A 19,516-nucleotide genomic window follows, 5' to 3' on the forward strand; every position below is an offset into this window, starting at 1 on the left:
AAATGAAACACTAAATCTGGATAAGTGTGTCTGTCTGTGACACACACACACACACACACACACACACACACACACACACACACACACACACACACACACACGTCGTTGAAAGACGCACACACTTTGGTTGAGAGAGTATCATGAACTGCTGCAGCATCTCAAACCTTAATCTGCACTTCAAGAGRAGAGATATTATCAAGTTTATTAGACTTTGAATAGGAACTATTGCTAACAGACGTGCTGCACTACAGTGTTCAGTGAAGCGTGCTGTTACTGATGAACCCACCCCCAAACCTTCCATCACTCTTCTCATCCTGTTCTCCGTGCTTTCTTTCAGCTCCTTATCACACTTTCTTTTTTCTCGCCTGCTTGTCCCCACTCCAAATCCCTTCYCGATTCTTCTGCCTTTTCTAAATTCCCTGCTCACCTTCTCCTCCTGTCTCTCTCAAGCCTCCTTTTATGAGCTCCTCTACTTTCGTTTTTCACTTCTTTTGTCCTCATTTCTCCCCCTCTCATTATCATTTCTGTCTCTGTTTTAATCCCACGTTTCTTTTACTTCTTCAATGCCTACTTATCTTCCCAACCCTTGCCCTCCTACCTACTTTCTCCTACCCCCCCTTGTCTCCCACTAATTTTTTCCTTCTCTTGGCAGTGTTCAGCCTGTTGTTCCATTGTGCCTACTGGGGCCTGTATGCCAGAGATGGAGTTGGCAATTTCAGTCTAAAGATTCTTGGTGAGTTTCTTCCTGAATCGGTCACTGGCTGAATGACTGACACCAGCTCCACATTGGTAAATCACTCACAGCTCGAGCAGAATGGATGAGTGGACGATGATGGATGGATGTGAGCCTGGAGAAATAAAATGGCTGGTTTGATGGGCGGAGGCAGGATCATGCATGACTTGTGTGACTGCGTTGTGTGTGTGTGTGTGTGTGTGTGTGTGTGTGTGTGTGTGTGTGTGTGTGTTTGTACAGTATGTGTATGCTGACCTGATTTTATTGTTCCCCTCTGATTTTTCAGATTCAGATGCCACAACCTAATTACCCCTTCTGTCTTCTGTTTCTTTTTCCTGCCTCTCTCTCCACCTCTCTGTCCATCTCCAGGGAAATTACTGTTCTCCATCAGCTTCTTGGTGTTCCTTCTGATGCTCATTTTATTGGGCAAAGGTTTCACTGTCACCAGGTGCCTTATTTATTAWTTTATTTTTTTACATGCATGTGTTTGTGTTTGTGCAGCTGTTCCCTCCTGTTTTCCGTGCGTCGTTTCATGCACGCCTGTCACATTTTGGGAGCATTTTACAGTCTTCCACTGTCAGGTTTCTTTGTTGCTGTCTCTTGACATGATAATACCACGTGYCAATCAAAAAACCTGTTATGATTCTGAGCTTATAGTGTGGATGAAGCATATCAATGCTGCAATTTTGTGCCCTTTGCTTATTTTGAAGCATTTTGAGAGTGGTATTATCTCCAGTTTTGGTTTGGCTTTTTTTTATTGTTTGTTTGTTTCTCTGGCAAGGCTTAGTGGTCATTTGTTTGAGACTGGCAGCTAGACCGCACAATGGATTATTTATGAGAGCCTGTTTTTCTTTTTTACTGGAACATCAGCACTTATCCATCCTACACCTGACTGGAAAAAAATTGCTGTCACTGTTCATGCCAGTTCTCAAAATCTAGTTTCAACTTTCAAACTGAAAAAAAAACAAAAAAAACAAACAACAACAAAAAAAACATGCTATCTCTTCTTCAGATTGGTTTCAGATTTAGTTTTATGTCAGGAAAGAGACAGTGAAACAATCAGACATCTTAAAACATCAAAATCCTAAAATGTGATTTTATAAAGTTTAGAGTTTGAGTTGTGAGTTATGACCTAAACCCCAGCTGAGGTTTAAGATTCGTCTCACTTTGCAGTTGATTCTCTAAAAGAATCAGACTGAGCATAAACCTGAACTTGCAGGATTTTTAATAAGTTCTAGCGTTGAGATTACATCCATATCTGTGCTTAGAGATTTCTTTAATATTTATACATATTAAACTCATTAAAAGCTCTAGTGAATAAACTGAAAACTGCAACTTAGAATATACCTTACAAGATAAGATTGCAACTAGAAGAAAACTACTCAATAAGTATTTTTTATCTTTTGATAGGTATGTTGGAGGAAGTCATGGACTTAGTGTTGAAGTTCTAACATTTGAAAGCTGATGCAAAGATGCATTCTTTTCCTCTGTTGCTTTGTTCATCTGCTGCTATCAGTTTGGTTTAATAGCTCTCTGCTTAAGCTTAATTAAATGCATCGTTTTGTGTGTTTGTGTCCATCTTTATCTCGTTCTTTTCATCCATACATTTGAGTGTATAGATGTGTATTTGTTTCTTATCTGCCACCAACATGTGTGCAGCCTCTGACCTTTCTGCTTTGTCCTTGTGTGTCAGGGCGAGGATCAGCCACAGTGGGTCTGTTAAATTAAGCATCTACATGACAGTCTACACAATTACCTACGTCATTCTCTTCATCTACGAGGCTGAGGTACAGAACACACCCATATAGTTAACACTGAGGCCAAATCATTGAATTATTATAGATCAGTACGAGGGCTGCATAATACAGTATATCAAGAATATACTGTCATTGAAATATCGGTGTGCGCAGTATTCATATCACAAAGAACTKCTTGGAGTGTAGAAATTGACTTATGTAGTATCGAAAAGTTTTGAAGTTGTATTTTTCATGCTAATTCAGTCTTTTACCAGTAGGACAGTTTCATGGCAGCAAAAGCTCACACCAGACACAAATGAGCTTGCCAAAACTCTAAAGGTCACATACAGAGTAGGAAGTACAGATTAGAAAGGAAAGAAATAAAAAAAAACATATTGATGTCATCACAATATTTACACATATTATTGCCATCACAATATTTTCTAATATCATGCAGTCCTACTCAATTTTCTTATTTCATGTAATCTATTTGGTGAAATATTTATTTATTCTGAATGATGCTGTCTGAATTATTACCATCCTTCAATTTCGAGCTTAAAAATTAGATAGAATATCCTAACTACTATACGTATATAAACAAAAAGAAAATGCATTAAAGTCTTGCTTCTAATTTTCTTTTCCATATGGMAAAGCAATAAATCTGCCTGAGAATCAAAAATGTTTTTATCAAAAAACATCTGTTTGATTGTTTCAAAATAAACTCCTGCTTCAGCAACTCGTACCAGCGTTCTGACTCAGTTCAGTTGAATTCATTTTATTTATGTAGAGCCAAATTACAACAGAGGTCATCTCAGGGCAATTTGCAGGGAAAAGTAAACAAGTTAATTAAAGTCTAATTAAATGCAGTCTAATTTAACCTGCTATGCTTTCAGCATGTGAAGCTTGGAAGAAACTTCGTGAGCTGAGTGCGAAGAACAACACAAGACTTAAGGCTGAAATGGAATTATCTGAAATGGTGCTTTCAGCTTGTGATAATACTAAAACAAATAGAAGTCCACAGAGAAATGCCAAGGAGAGCAAATCTACTAAAGGAAAAATGCAATAAGGCAGGGCTTTTGTTTTATTTAGATCTCAGTCTTTCTGGTAAAAAAAAATCTTCTGATTCAGAAAACCACAACATGAGCTCCTGTGAAAGAAGAGGTGGAATCTGTTGGTTTATAGGCAATAAAATTGAGCCTGCAAGGACAAGAACCTTCTTCTCCAATAAAACAGATGGAGATTTTAAACTGCAGATGCTTTGATGCTAGGAAGAGAGTCAAAATTAATAATAAAAATGATAGATAATAATCAATAACTAAAATAATTATTTTTAGAGCAAAGACAATAAGATTTAAAAACTGTGGGTCTTTAAAAGGGACTTGCCTTGTAAAATCTACTTGGTGCATAAAATTTGAAATAAATCTCTCCCAGTGCTGCGTATATCTTTATATTCTGTTTGGGTCATATTTTTCAACTTGTTCGGTTTTCTATRTTACTGACAAGTTCAAAAAGAAAAGATAGCTTTCTACACTCGAACCTGAAAGCTTTTTAATCCAATTGAGGGTTGATTTAAGACAAAACTTGACTTAGTTATTAGTCATTAGTGTTTTGTGTCTGACTTATCTAATATGTTAAATGTTTGATAATATGGTTTTATTGCAACTTTAAGGTTGTTGGCTTTTAGGTTCACGTTTATGCAATCAACTGCCTCGCTTCAGCCWCTCAAAACATTTTGGGCAATACAAGTTTATAAAACATTTACAAAACAATACGTTTGATAACATAATTTAACAATGTTAAAATTGTAATGGGTGTTTTTTCACCATTGATTAATATTTTCTTTTTTGGGAAAACGAGTAAATCCAAGGAGCAGTCGGAATAACCAGTGCCACCAGTAACACTTGCAGTATGAGCCTTGGCAGCCAAATAAATCTTTGMTGTGTGGATAGTTTTACAAAACAGGTAGGATTCGTTCCCATTTTTAAATAGGTTTTTCCATTACTCGGGTCCCAATTCTTTTGTAGCAAGTTTTCTGACTTGGCAGTGCTCAACAGAGCAGCCCCACTCATGTTATAGCTCTCTTTGGCTTTTTTTWAAATAATCTCATAAATATTCATGAAGGAATGAGCACCACAGTTGAGCGTGGGCTGTAATGGCTTTTTCTGTCAAGCAACTCATTACATTGACTTATTGCTAATTATGAAAGTGCATCAACTTCAATGTAGAAAAATCCATACATTCCTTTGGGTTCAGAATCTAGGATTCTGGTAGAAAAWCAGTGCATTTTCAATCACACAAGAAAAATTCATGTATGTTTAACTTTAGATCAATGATCTCTACTGTAAGTCTCGCACAGTGAGAGACCTCCACTCATTAACTACACTGCTTTTTTATGTTCTGTGTGTGAAGATAGGAACTCACTTTACCACCTATGTTGCTGAGCACGTGAGCTTATGAATTAATAACACTCTGTGGAGTTTTAGGAAGCACGTACAGTATATCTCTGAAGAGTGCAGAGGCTTCTGCACAGTCAGATGTAAAGCTGCTGCTTTTAGAAACAGAGGATTAGAGCCTTTGAATACAGGGTGGTAATGATCCTAGAAGAAGAGTGTTGTGGAACTGTCTGTGCTATTTTTAACATTGGTGCATACAACCATCTCTCACAATATGTGGTTCTGATACAGTAGGAGTTATCTGCCGCCTGTCCTCTTACACAGAGATGCTCTTACAGAGGTTGAAACTCAGGGGAACTCCTAAAATAAGCAAAACTAGGTTACAAGTGGAACTGGAATGGAGACTCTAAAAATGTTACTGGTACTAGGGCTGCAGTTTGGAATCCGTCAGGCTCTGCTTGGCTGGGTTGTGTTCCAAGAAGCTCCACACTGAGCTTTCAGCACTTTGCATTATGTAGTAAGAGTAATGCAGTACGGCCCGTGCGATTCAGTCACCGCACTGTGAAACGCAATCCAGTGTGTGCGCGCGTGCCAAACACACACCCACAAAGTTGTGAGCACACATGCCGGTGACCTAGATGTGGAGAAGTGTCAAAGACAAAGACGGAACGGAACAAGCTGGGCTTTTTTGGCTCGGTCTCTGCAGTGAATCAGCTGAACCAGGAGCGATCTGTCTTTGGAAGCAGGACGCAGGCTACAACTAGATGTCAAGCCAACACTTTTTTTTGTCTTCTCTGTGGAAAACTTTTGCTTGTGTTTAATGGGTCTCGTGTTTCTGTGCCAGTTTTTTGACCCAGGTRAAGTGCTTTATGTCTACGAGAGCCCCGCTGGCTACGGCCTGATGGCCCTGCAGCTGGTCGCCTACGTGTGGTTCTGCTACGCCGTACTGATCTCCCTGAAACACTACCCTGAGAAGCAGCCCTTCTACATCCCTTTCTTTACCACGTACACTTTATGGTGAGACCTGAGCAGCTTGCCTCCACTCTCGCCTCGCTGCAGGCAGTAACACCTGAACTGGGAACTGCAGGAGAAGAAAAATACATGTTTTTTTTTCTTACCCTGAAATTTAAATTATTTATTTTGCTCTGTAAACACCATGTACCAAATCTCAGTTCTCTACCACAGTTATAGATATCTTTACTTGAGTGATAGCCAGAGGAAAATAACTTATTTTTAAGAACCATTGTGAATTTATGGATCAGAGTACTATGCACATAAATTTATATACACATACTGGTATGCACTAGATTATTCATATTTTGTACTGAAAACAGTGTTYTTTTCTTTATGCAACAAAATAAAACCCTCTAAACACACATTTCTTAGTTCCCATCCCTTTATTCATAATGTCTAATAGTGGAGGCTTGAAATGAAGGGTGCATTTCAAAGACTAATATTATCTCTGCGTTTCTCCTTCACTGCAGTGCATATCCCTTGCCTCATTATCTACACCTCTCCTTTCCATCATTATCACTCTGTGCTTTATATCTTCTGCTCTCCCTACTCTCCGTCTCTCACCATTAAACCATATTCTCATCAGTTCATTTAATGTGCGTTCACCTCATTGTTATCCTGAATCTGCTCTCTGCCGGTCTTCCACAGGTTTTTCGCAGTGCCCGTCATGGCTCTGATTGCCAACTTTGCAATTCCTCGTTGGGCTCGAGAGAAGATCGTCAACGGCATTCAGCTCGGCATCCACCTTTATGCTCACATCGTCTTCCTTGTTGGTACCACACACACGTGTTCAAACATGCCTCTACACATCTGTAAAGTTCGCATTATTCAAGAGCTGTCGTTATCACAGTCGATTGTACATTATTCATGATTCGTGAATCCTCAGTTCATCATTTTGAAAGTCTACTCCACACATCATTATCTTAACCTTCAAATGTTCCTTCATAGTTGTGCTCATGACATGTTTTACCTCTGAATTACCAGGATTTTATTTGCTTTGATTTTGATTTTGTGTGTAAGAATCATTTTTTGTGTCTTAGGTCATTACAAGACCGTCAGCAGCCAACAAAAATTTCCCATATCATGTTCGGACATCTCAGATTGGGATTCTTTTGTCCAGTCCAAAAGGAGGTGAAGGGGGTGAAAGGTTYCCCCATCATGCTTATGGAAACAGCTCCTTCCTTGGAGACTCTCAACCCAACTTCACTGAACTCTTCTCCATACAGTCAGTAAGTCTACGTGTAACATGTGTTTGTGTCTGTGTCCAAATTCAGGGGCTGCATCCTTCGAAGAACAATAATAAAACATGTCTATGCAAATAACAAAAGCCTAACAAAACTGCTTTAAACTTTCAGTTTTTGTACCAGATTTTAATTTAAAACTGTACTCCATCCATCTTTAAGACCACCACCACAACTGATCCTGTTCAGRATTACAAAAATGAACTAAAACTTGTTTCCAGTGTGGGTTGGACTCTGTAAGGTTGCCCTTTGTCACCAATTCTGTTCATAACTTTTATGGACAGAATTTCTTGRTGCAGCCGAGGTGTTGAGGGGATCTGTTTTGGTGACCTTAGGATCACATCTCTGCTTTTTGCGGATGATGTGGTCCTATTGGCTTCATCAGATCATGATCTCCAGCTCTCACTGGAGCGGTTTGTAGCCGACTGTGAAGCGGCCGGGATGGGGATCAGTGCCTCCAAATCCGAGATCATGGTCTCGTGAAAAGGGTAGGGTGCCTTCTYCAGGTCGGKGAGGAGGTCCTGCTTCAAATGGAGGAGTTTAARTATCTCGGGGTCTTGTTCATGAATGAGGGAAGAATGGAGCAGGAGATMGACAGGCGGATTGGTGCTGCGTCTGCARTGATGGACCGATCTGTTGTTAGMTCAGCTCTCAATTTACCGGTTGGTCTACATTTCTACCCTCATCTATGGTCACTAGCTTTGGGTAGTGACCAAAAGAACAAGATCATGGATACAAGCGGCTGAAATGAGTTTCCTTTGCAGGGTGTCTGGGCTCTCCTTTAGAGAGAAACTGATCTGATTTGTCAAGTTTTGTGACATAAAGTTCCAGGAACAAGTTGCATTTAAATACAAGCATTAAAATAAAAAGTATACTGAGCCACAACCCCTGTGTCCTTAAATTCCTATAATCCTGTTGTACCTGCTATGTTATCAGAAACTGTCTCATGTTTACTTATTTTCTGATGGGTTTTATACGTACACGCCACTGTCAAATGTAGCTTGAAATTAACTGTTATCTATCAGACACGCCTRAAATTAGAAAGCATGAGTGTAGCAGTGGAGTTTGTAAGAGTGTGTTTTTAATGATTGTTGCTTTGTCAGAAACTTCAATCTGCTTCAGGGGGTGATGGTTGAATGATGCTCTGCAAAATCTAACAACCACCCTGATATTAAAACATCTGAGTGAAATTGGGTAACATTTCATTAGAAACTCTGACACGACCAAATTAAGCTGTTCGATATGAACGGTCTTGCTTGGATACCTTTTGATTCTGTAGGTGTTGTCTTTTCAACTGCCTAAAAAAAAGGCGGAACTACAGCTGTCCTGAAACGATGTAGCATGAAGGAACACCTTAAATGYTTTGCACAAAAGTGAAAACAAGACAAAATACTATTTTACAATGGCAGCATCTTTTAAAGCAAAGTGCCTAAAAGGCTATAAAACTTAAGCTGGGAGGTTATCAGTCTGATTGATTTAAAGTTAAACACAAGCGATGCTGCATGATGGATGATCTGTARCTGCTGGGGGACTACATAACTGGAAGAATTAGAAAATGGTGCATCTTTGCTTAGTAAATAACTCAGTTTCTGTGCCAGAAAAGGTTTTATTTCATTCATTGCCATGAATAACAGTAAGTACCAACTCATTTATTTGTATGCAATAGCACTCAAGAGGTGCTTTGTATTGATCAAAAAAAGTGACTACAGGGCAGATCGTAGGTTTTATTTACATGTCGACGTAGTTCAAGTGTAATTTATAAAAGGAACATTGTGTAAAGATGTGTGCAAAATCTGAGTATATTTGGCTCGTTTGTTTGTGAGCAAGTATATTTATTTGACAGATTCTGTGCATTATTGTAAAAAATGGTAAGAGATGCGTTTAATTTATTAAGTTATTTTTCCCCCCCAGGATCCGGTGAAGACAGTTGAGGAGACGGTGGCTCGCAAAGGTCAAGAAGTACCGAGGAACAGCGAGCAGAAGATCATTACCACCGCAGCGGATTTGACCTTGATATTGCCCCCACCTCCGCCTCCGATACCCCCACGCCCAGCCTCGCGCACACCCCCAATGCCGCCTCGGCTCCCTTCTTTCACGGAGTATTTCAGCATGCAGAGTGGCGGTGGAGCAGGTTTTGGAACGAAGGCGTGAGATGGACAGAAAGGCAAAAAGGTGGAAGAACGGTAAAAGACATGAGAGCAGCAGAGAGAATGTCAGTAGAAAGTGAGAACATGGGCAGTCGGTACAAATCCAACTATCAAAAAGGTCATCCATAAAAGAAAAATTGGAGCGACAGAAAAGAAAAGTAAGGAAATAAAACCCTAAATGTTCCCCCTTTATTTTTTCTTTTTTTTTTTTTTTACTTGTGAATGGAAATGACTAAAATGGAGAGATAAGGGGACATAGCTGAGATACATGYGCTGAGCTTTCAAAAGAATAAAGAAGCAATAAATATTTGATGTTGACCAGTTGAGGGTGCACAGTGAGAAAGATGACAAGGTGGATGTAGCCAGAGCAATAGAACAGCTGTGCACAATGTGGAAATGAACAAAATTCTTGAAATCTTTTCATTCAAAAATTCATGAGGCTCCAACTTTGGTGTGCCTGCAAGATTTTGTAAATAGCTAAAACTGTTGGGAGCGTCGATTCTATAGTTTTTATTTCAAAAAAGGAAATAAGATTTGTTTTGTTTTTGTTTACTCGCATCATTACATTCTAGTTGGTGCTGTGAGCACAGCAAAAATGTCACGCCATTGTGTATATAGCTCATCGATGAACATTTTTTTAAATGTTTGACACATTTTGATAAAGTTTAGATATATTTATGGTATATGGAGTTTGTTGGGTTAATTTCTATACTTGCTGTATATGCCTTCATTGCAGCTGGTTATTTTGGATTAATGTGCTGGTGTGAAACTGTAAAACTGTCACATTTACTGTGGGTGCCTACTAGTACAGTACCCGTAAAACATGCATGTTTGTATTGTATTGTACTTCCTGTCCAAAAACAGATGTGTGTACTCCATGTGACCAACAAATATTTGCTTATTGTGTGTATTGTAACTTCAAATGTGTAAATACATACAGTAGGCTTCAGTATATATATTTTTGATGGCAGAATTCCTTTTAGTTGTTCCAATCAAAKCTGTCTCGTGCTGTTTGAAACCCAATAAAAAGCAGGTGTTATAAACTGCGTTGATTTTAGGTAAATTTTCACTAAAGTGCAGGATATACCTGTTGAAACCTGTCGTCTGTGTATGTGGACGTTGGTGAATGTATCGATTCAAGACAGCACAAAGGCAGGGCTGATTCTGAAGTTACTCTGATACCATTAACTATTTTAGCTTTCTGTTGCTTCCATTCACAGCAYATTGATGATCTAGGACCAGGCTTTTCACCAAAAGTAACTTCATCCTCACCCCTGTCTTGTACCTGAAACCTGATTGTTTTATTTGTTGGCTTTTTACACGTCAGTGTTGTACAGTGCAGAAAGCTGAACAAATACCCTCAGTTTTGTATTGCGCTAAGAGATAAAAATGTTAAAGTCTTGCAGCTGAACTGTGAAAAACAGCGACACAACTGTACATTTTGTCTGTCCTGCATGGAGCACTTTAATGTTCCTGGTCTGTTTTATTTGTGATGTCAGCCTTTTGAGACTGCTTTATTTCCACTTCTCTGAGAGCTATTCCAGATGTAAATACAAACAGAAGACATCGCCAGTTTTCTAGATGCTATATAGGGGAACAATTAATGCTTYGTTCAAATTGTTAAAATTTTCGGAACGTACACTGATAATCCCAGTGGTTTTACCTTGACTTAGGAGAATAGCCCACAGATTTGTCAGTGGAAGTCTTGCTGTCATGCAGTACCGATTTTAAGACTGTGGTGTGTAACGTGTTGGAGTGTAGTCTGAGGTGTAAATTAGTCTGTGGAACGGAACCATACTTGAGTTTAGAGTACTAATCGTTATTTCTGATTACGTCTGGTTTGTGTTTGGCATGTCTGCCGTTTCAACTGTTGCCACGACTCGACAGGCTTTATTGATAAAGTATCACTGCTTCAGCCTTGTGTATACTGATGTTTAACTACAAGAAAGAMACAAAGTCTCTAGGAGAGAACTCGAAGAAATTAGATTATGTATGCATGACAGAAAAGAGCACAGCTTTTAGGAGACTCAGAGCGATCTGATTAAGAGCACATCACTAAAGCACCGTTTAAATGCATTTTAATGGTGTCAAATAATAAATCTAAATACGCTGTACATATACTCTTTTTGCCAAAATGAATAATAAAATATGGTTTTATTAAAGATCTTGTCTGGTTGTTATTTACACCCTGTGTTAATAGGGAGGTTGTTTTGCAGGAATGGCATAAGTCCAAAAGTGGTAAATCTAATATATGTAAATCATTTATTTAGAGTTTATTCATATTASTGAGGGTGTACTAAAGAAAAATGCACTGGGGACAGTCTCCAGTCATATCCCTTTCAGATCCTGGCAGGCCTTACAGTTCCACTCACTGCCAGCATTTCAGTCTGATTCCTTTTAACTATAAACTTCATAAATGATTCATTTCCAGGGAAATTACATATTTTGATTTAATTTATGGTACAAATTTATGGTAAATTCCCTTTTTTATTAGTATGCAAGGCTCTTTGGTATTAAGTAAAAACACTGATATGTAAGGAAATGTGCACATCTGTGGAGACACCATAGGTTATAGTAAAGTACATTTACTCCATTACAGCACTTAAGCATTATTTTCAAGGATCTGTAATTTTTACCAAGTATTTTTTTAAATTAACTTTTACTTTTATTCTGTCTCATTCAAAACACAAAAATTGTACTTTTACTTAACTTTAAAATTTAACATCTCATTACACGACAAATTTAAATATGACCATAATTTATGAAAGGGCTTTTATGCACTATAAACAATGAGGTGTTGGATTTACCAAACCAAGTTATGTCAACTGGTTCCATTAAACCTAGTTTAGCAAATTAAGCAATTTACACTTTTCTTAAGAAAATTTGTAAATTGCTTTAACTTGGTTAAGTGTGTGTAAAAGTGCTTTTACTTTACCGATGGTTGTGAACACTTTTATGACTTGGTTACTTATCTGTGAAATTAATTTTTGAGGTATTTTTCTTTTTACTTATTTCTAAGCACYTGCACCTCTGAATTACACTAAAGCACTTCAAGACAAAAGACCATTTAATCCACASACTGTGGCATGAGAAGTAGATGTGTAATTAATAATGGTGACAAAAAGCTGTTGTAGTGTTAATACTAATGTCTGCACCTGTGCTCCTGCAGTGACTTGTTCTTTATGCTTCCTATTCAAATGTCCATAATAAATAATAGCACATGACATGAATGTTTAGGCACAAGAATTATTATTGTTTTGTTATAGGTCAGGTAATAAATGTCATTTTGCATTTTWTTGCAACCTTTTTCAATTACCATGTGTCACTTTTCAAAGCAGAGGACAGATTTATATGAACATTTCATTCGTAGACAGGAGGTGGTGTTAGTAACACTTGATTTTGTCGTCTGCAGAGGTTTGTATCATATTAGCCCTCTTTTGTGCTTGAGTGCTTTTGATCTTCCACTAAATTTGCTAACCTTGTGTTTGGAAGTAAGCATTGACCCGAAGCCTCTCTGTTTTATGGCTGCCTAACGTTATTCCCCATTCCTGCCAAACTAATTTGGTTCTCAAAAAGTTTCTCTAAAAGGTTTTTTGATCTGCCATGGCACAAAGCAGCATTTGAATGAATTCCAAGTAAAGTGATTTTATTTGAAGAAGCATCAACACAGGATCATGTCTAACATATTTGAAGATAACAGTTTAAGTTCTGAACCAAAACTAGAGGAAACTATGCAAAACAAGCAGAACCTTCACATCGGTGGGAAGGTTTTCAGAGGCTTTAGGTGTATTATATAAAAAATTGGATGGAACATTGTACCTGTAGGCTTAATTCATATGTTAATTTCCTGTCCAAAACCCTTGAAATTGACCTCTGTCTCTTTAAGAACCTCATACCATTTCTGACACTCCCACTTCAGCATGTCTTCGTACGTCATAGGGGTGAACTCTGCTGCAGACTGAGCTCCAGGGAGGAGCTTTGTACCAGCAAGTGTTAAGGCAGCTCCAAACGGCTACAACAGGTTTTAATAATTTCTCAAACATGCATGAGYGAGTCAAAGCAACACTCTGTCAGGGTCTGTGTGTTTGGATTTTATTTCTGTGGTTCTTTGTGTACGTATTAGTTTTTAGCTCCTTTCCTTTTGTCTCTCTCTGTGCCATTTCTCATTCCACCTGCTTCTCTGTATTTTTCCAGTTAGTCACTCTGTAATCATTCTCCCTCCCAGGTGTTGTCCATCTTCTCTCTCTCTCAGGATAACCGATCTCTTGCCATCACTTTCTTGCTGGTTCATTGCTGGTTTTCTACCATCATTCTCAGTCCCCCAGCTGCTGCCCAGCTTTGTGCAAGATTTTTGCCACCATGTCGGCTTTTGCTTTTTGTTATTTAAATAAATACGTTTTTTTTTTTTTTTTACTGGATGCATCTCAGTAATCCAGGTAGAAAAAATCAAAAAGAAAAAATAAGTAGGTCCTCTGGATGGGTTCTGCTTTGGTGAAATGTTTCGTCTCTCCTCCAAGAGACTTGGAGGAGAGACAGGACAACTGGACACGAAGGCCTCCACCTCTGTTTAATGGTGGACGTTTTTTCTTCACAAAGATGGCTTCCTTTACTCCTCTCTCAAACCAATGTTCCTCTCTATGAGAACATCTTCATCCCTGAAAGAGTGACCGCTGGCCTGTAGATGAGTGTAAACTGCAGAGTCCTGACCCGACGATGTAGCTCGTCTGTGCTGGCTCATTCTTTTGAACAGTGGCTGTTTTTGCCGGGGAACTGGATCTATGGGATGAAGTAATCTTTGTCGTAACGTGTTTTGGGGTTTGAAAGCCACTGGGACGTCATGTTTAGAGAATAAACGTCTCAGTTTCTCTGAAACTCCCGCCACATATGGAATGACGACTGGTTTGGGTCTGGTTTTAGGGTCTTCATTTTCAGCTGGTTGTTGGCTGGAATCCTGTTTGGGTTTCTTATCTGCTTTCAGAAAAGCCCAGTCAGGATAACCGCACTGCTTCTCTTTCACTCTGGCTCCTGTGTTTGTAGGGACACTGTCTGCTCTGTGGTAGAGTCCTGATCACTCCTAACTTGTGTTCAGACTGAGGAAGTCTCTTGGAGGAGAGACGAAATGTTTCACTAACAAAGAACCCATCCAGAGGACCTACTTATTTTTTTCTTTTTGACATTTTATTTTTATATTCTGGGTATGTTTTTGACAAGGGAATGACATAACATGATATAAAGCGCAAAAAAGGTCAATTTTGCAGAACATACCCTATTTAATCAGTGCAAAATGATGTTACTCCTTCTGCCATGCTTTAAAGTAGAATCTTCAACCCTGTTCTTTGTGACCTATTGTCCTGAATGTCTTAGATATCCCCCTGCTTCAACACACCTGACTAAAATGAATAAGTGATTGACAGACCTCTGCTAAACTTGATGACATTAAGAGTAGGTGATTTAGCTATTTGAATCAGGTGTGTTGAAGCAGAGAAACAGCTAAAACCTGCAGGACAGTTGATGTTTGTTAAAAGCAGGAGGAAAGTGCCAAGCTTTCAGAAAGGTTTTATATCAGTAGTTGTGTCTGTTCACCTCTTGTCACTGTGACTTTAGTAAACACAAAGTGTTGTGGTTTAGACAAGTGACAGCAAAAAATGCAATTGCACTCTTTCACATAGTAATAGTATAAAATAAAATGTTTTACAGTATTTTGTTGTTGGCTCCAAAAAGAAAAGCTTTTAAAAAAAAACAAAACTACACAGAAAGCTCTGCTTGAGTGTTACTGGACCCTGCCAGTTCCAAGCTCGGATAAACGAGGAGGGTTTAATGTATTTCACCAAACGTAACTGTGATTTGCAGCAGGAACTATGGATAGAAGATAATGTTCTAGCTAATTTCCATCTCTGCCTGAAAATGAATTGAAATCTTTTCCCTCCATGACATTACAGGAAAAAAATAAATGTGATTGTGGTTCTATATGTGCCGTTCTAGGCAAATCATTAAAATTATAAACAATTCTATTTATTTCAATTGTACTTCTCAACAATATTTGGTATTTTTCACCCACCTTTATCTTTCATACAGCCTGGATCACAATAGCATTGAAATGACCAAATGTTAGGGGCTGCACGATAAAAACAAAACAAAAAAACTATGACATAACAGTGCTTAATACTGCGATGACGATATSACTTACGATAAATGAACAAATACATAAGTATGTAGTGTTAATGTCTTTCTGCTCTGGGTTCAGAAAAAAAAAAACTAATTTTCATTCCAACATGTATTTTATTATATGAAGTGATCCATCCAATTGGCCAAATACATGAATGGCTCCATTTGATTGGTGAAATACTTCAAACTTCCATCTGAGTGACAAAACGCATAAATGCAAACTTTTGAGCCAACCATTTATTGTAGTTTCTGCAGCTTTTTTGTGATAYAGGCTACATAAAGCACAGGCCGTTATTGCAATGATGATAAATTTTCGATATATTGAGCAGCCCCACCAAATATGCAAAAAAGATGTCATCTAGCAATTTTTAGAACAGCATATATCTACCTTTCTTTCTGGGATGGCAACATGTTGTCAGCATAGAGCAGTTTTTTTTAGTTTTTAGGATGCATTTGTTTTAAGACAGCATAAATTTGAATGTTTACAACTTTGCATAGGTTAGTTCATTGAAAGAAAATCGTATCAGGACGGTTATTGAAAAACCAGAAATCGGTATCTACAAAAATAAGTGAACCGGTGCATCTCTACCAAAAAATAAAATAACTCTGTTCCTTCTTTTGTTTTTACAATGAAGACATCGTTGACACATTCAATCTTTTAAAGACAAAAATCATGACTTGGTTCCAACACGTCATCTTATTTTCCTAATTCCAACACAAAAAATATCTGAAGGAACTCATTTTGGTTCAATGAAGACATGAAAACTGCAACTGATAAGTTATTGAATCATTGTTTTGTATAATTTTAAATTTAAAAAATATATTTTTTTATTGGAAATCAATACAATTTTTCACCCAACAGAGAACAAGAGGCATATGATGTTTTTTAGTTACTTTATTGAAAATGAAGAAACCAGCCTCTGCTGCAGGTTTTACCATCTGTCTCACTCTGAAGTGCATCAGACCCTTTATGCACAACAAGAAGCATTTTTTTTTCACCATTCAAAAATCATTAATGTAACAATATGATGGTATTATTCATGATTTGCATCTATTTTTTTGAGCCCTGTCTTCTCTAAGGCCTCGAATCAGCTGGTTAATGAGAGTCAGATCGTTCTCCTTTTTTGCAGGAAACAGAGGTGGAAACGGGTGGCCTTTATACTCCAGAACGGCCATCTTGGCTCTGTCCAGGTTCTTTCTGTTAGGAATGCGCGCCAGCCGCGTGTAGCAATGCRAGTGATTTTCATAACGAGGGGCGAGGACTTTAAAAAGCTTTGGTACGAGGTCCTTTTCCTGATGGGGAGAGAGAAAAAAAAAGGAGCGAGTAAACATCAAATGAACTGTTTTACATTTAGATCTACCCGGATTGAAACTTTAGAGTTGCTGCAGACACGTACCGTGAGCCAAAAGCTGGCCATTTTCATCGCCTTCTCATCAGTATCTCCCTTCTTGGCATAGTCGATCAACTGGAAAAGATGGAGAAAAACACATCTATAGTCAGAACCACTCGCAGTCAGAGAATTTAAAATCAGAGCTTGCTGCATGGTTAACTAGTTCTATGTAAAAATATGCAGCGAGTAAAGATTTTTTTAGGGAAAAGCAGCACAGTACAGTAGTTTTCACACATCAAGCAACACTAGAAGATTCAGAATGAGGATCTTCTCTAATGACCAACACCGGGAGTCTGTGTGGTGTAAATATTTATAAGAACAACTTAATGTATCTGAGGAAAATAAATGAAACAAAAAGGAGAGTGTAGTCATCACACACTCAAGTTTTCTAGTAYTAGTACTCAAATAGAAATAAATATGTGCTCTTTATTAATGTTTCAAATATACAGAATAATAATAATACACACACTTAAAATAGGAAACCTGCATTCTCTGAATATAAACACTAAGTTTGTTGTCAGTTGTCAGCTGGAGAACAAGGATGCAGTAGGTTTGTCCAGCTGCAGACTCCGACACTGAACATCGTAACAAGTGGCAGATAACAGGGTTACAGATTAAAAAGAAAGTTTGCAGTCGGTTGAGTAAAATCGTTGCAAATTCCACAAGGATGAAAACCAAGTTTTGGGAGCTGATCACTTTAACAGAACCTCGAAGAGGTGGGAWTCCTCTGACTGGATCTCAGCTTTTAGACTCATAATGTGGAGTACAAGTCGGCAATGTTCAAACTTCAGAGCACAGAATTTGTTCAGTACTCCTCTTCTGTGAATTCCTGTGCAAGACCCCTTAAATTGTGTGATTGATTATATATATATATATTTATTAGGGGTGCAGCAATGCATGTACCCGTATCGAACAGTGCTGTATCGAACAATACAGATTTTAAAATTTTACTTTATCTTCATGTCTTCTGAAGATGCTCTGTGTTGAAGGATCAGTGGATCTGTGTTCGACTACTCYACCTAGGCTGCATTTTGAGCGCAGATCCACTGAGAAACTTGCTGTTTCAGCAACATTTAATTTAAAAAAACTGTACTTTGAGGTTAAACAAATGTTCATAATTAATATAAATAAATTACAAGTTAAAAGGGGCATGGAAATTTCTTTTTTTGTATCGAAAAAAATATCGAACCGTGAGACTAAAGTATCGAACCGAACATCTCAATGAGATATTTTGCAGACAGGGTTGACAATAAATTAATTTATTGTTTTAACATATACAGGTACTACTTTTCAAAATTTAAAAAAGGGGGCTACTGAAAGATTTCGTTATTGTAAGTTTACCTTTTCGGCGTAGAACTGGGCCTCGTCGGCTCGTGCATACGTGGTTTCTATTCTCTCGTATCGGACGAGTCCAGTCACAATGTTCCGAAGCATGTTTATCCGGGACTCCGGGTTCAGGCCCATTCTGCGGCCCTTCCGGCCGTGAGAGATCAGCAGCTGCAGCGTGAGGCGCATCTCTGGTCCGGTCGACTCACCCAGAAGAGTTCGGAAAAACAACAACCGGGAACACGAAAACTACGAACAGTTAACCGAACGACCTGTTTTTACGACGCGTTCACAAAGAAAACGCCACCAGGTGTCCTATATAAAGAACAAATTCTGAGATCAGGTATGCTAGCGGCTATTTTGCTGCTTTTGACATTGACAGTGCATCGTCAAATATGTCCGACTTTGTCACGAAACTAGGAAACACCAGTTCCGGTGTTGTACAAAATTCAGTTCCGCTGTGAAAATCTGTTCCCCCTGTGCTGGGAGGGCTGGACCAGCGATTCTCTCCAAAGTTAACCAGTAGGCGGAACAGCTTTTCACAGGGGAACTGGATTTTGTACAACACTGGTAGTGTTTATTTAAAGGGCCTATGTTATGTGTTTCTCAGGCATATATTTAAATACTATACCATAATAAAATATCTATGTCACCTTTAGCTGTTATTAAAATGTTGTTTTTATGTTTAAATGGAAAAACAAACTTATTTTCTCATCACTTCTTCTAAACGCCTTGATATTGCCCTGTCTCTTTAAGAACCTCCTTCTGCTTCTGTTCCGTCCCGTTGGGGGTGGGGGGGTGGGGGGGGGGGCATAGTAATTAATACGTAGGAACCTCGGTCCGCTGCTGTGAGTCTGTGCGTCCGCCATATTGGAGGTGGCACCGCTGCGCTGTGAACTACAAATGAATGGACTTTGTTTCATAAAGCACGTTAATACGGCACCCTCATTTATTCAAACACACACACACAATTTGAGAAAAACAGGTACCAAAAACAATGTATTAAAACTTCTTACAGGACTACAAAATACAACTTTATTGATCCCACACACAATTAATTTATGTTTCATAAGCTGTAAAGGTAAAGTAATGTAAAAATCAATTATGTTACACTTTGTATTATTATATGAATTGTAATGAATGAATTTAGGAAACCTATACAGAATTTAAAAAAGCTAAACACACAGAAACAACAGTCTAACAAAACGTTTGACTGAACTAATTTATTTATTCGTTATTTTATCTTCTGAATAAGGGATACAGTTGGTAGTAAGAACTTTCTTACAATCTTAAATTTTTGACAGTTTCATTCTGACCAGATATATTAACCCATCCATCCATCCATCCATTTTCTTCCACCTATCCGGGGT

At 38.3% G+C, this 19,516-nt stretch overlaps 3 protein-coding genes across 4 annotated transcripts in view; 2 read left to right on the forward strand and 1 right to left on the reverse strand.

Moving 5' to 3' along the window:
* Positions 1–11,426, forward strand: part of tmem145 (transmembrane protein 145) — a 47,973-nt gene extending 36,547 nt beyond the window's left edge. The window contains exons 9-15 of one of the 2 annotated variants that reach the window (XM_014017276.1): positions 653–733; positions 1,103–1,181; positions 2,427–2,520; positions 5,707–5,879; positions 6,525–6,645; positions 6,917–7,105; positions 9,029–11,426. In XM_014017276.1, coding sequence (XP_013872730.1) covers positions 653–733; positions 1,103–1,181; positions 2,427–2,520; positions 5,707–5,879; positions 6,525–6,645; positions 6,917–7,105; positions 9,029–9,268 — 977 coding nt within the window. In that variant the 3' untranslated portion in view covers positions 9,269–11,426. Of the gene's footprint in view, positions 1–652; positions 734–1,102; positions 1,182–2,426; positions 2,521–5,706; positions 5,880–6,524; positions 6,650–6,916; positions 7,106–9,028 lie in introns of those variants that run through there. The other variant, XM_014017277.1, reaches the window with a different exon arrangement.
* Positions 11,427–16,306: 4,880 nt separating this feature from the next.
* On the reverse strand, positions 16,307–18,460 carry mrpl17 (mitochondrial ribosomal protein L17). The gene is made up of 3 exons (XM_014017285.1): positions 18,162–18,460; positions 16,827–16,895; positions 16,307–16,722 (listed from the first exon to the last, which is right to left on the reverse strand). Exons 1-3 carry the CDS (start codon positions 18,333–18,335, stop codon positions 16,468–16,470), a joined length of 498 nt encoding a protein of 165 aa, XP_013872739.1. The 5' UTR covers positions 18,336–18,460; the 3' UTR covers positions 16,307–16,467.
* The window catches only part of LOC106523742 (trypsin), a 19,057-nt gene continuing 17,948 nt past the window's right edge, over positions 18,408–19,516 (forward strand). Inside the window, exon 1 of the mRNA XM_014017282.1 lies at positions 18,408–18,489. The gene's annotated coding sequence lies outside the window, so the exon portion shown is untranslated. The remainder of the gene's footprint in view (positions 18,490–19,516) is intronic.

The sequence above is a fragment of the Austrofundulus limnaeus genome, unplaced genomic scaffold (genome assembly GCF_001266775.1).
Source record: "Austrofundulus limnaeus strain Quisiro unplaced genomic scaffold, Austrofundulus_limnaeus-1.0 Scaffold165, whole genome shotgun sequence".
Classification (NCBI taxonomy): domain Eukaryota; kingdom Metazoa; phylum Chordata; class Actinopteri; order Cyprinodontiformes; family Rivulidae; genus Austrofundulus; species Austrofundulus limnaeus.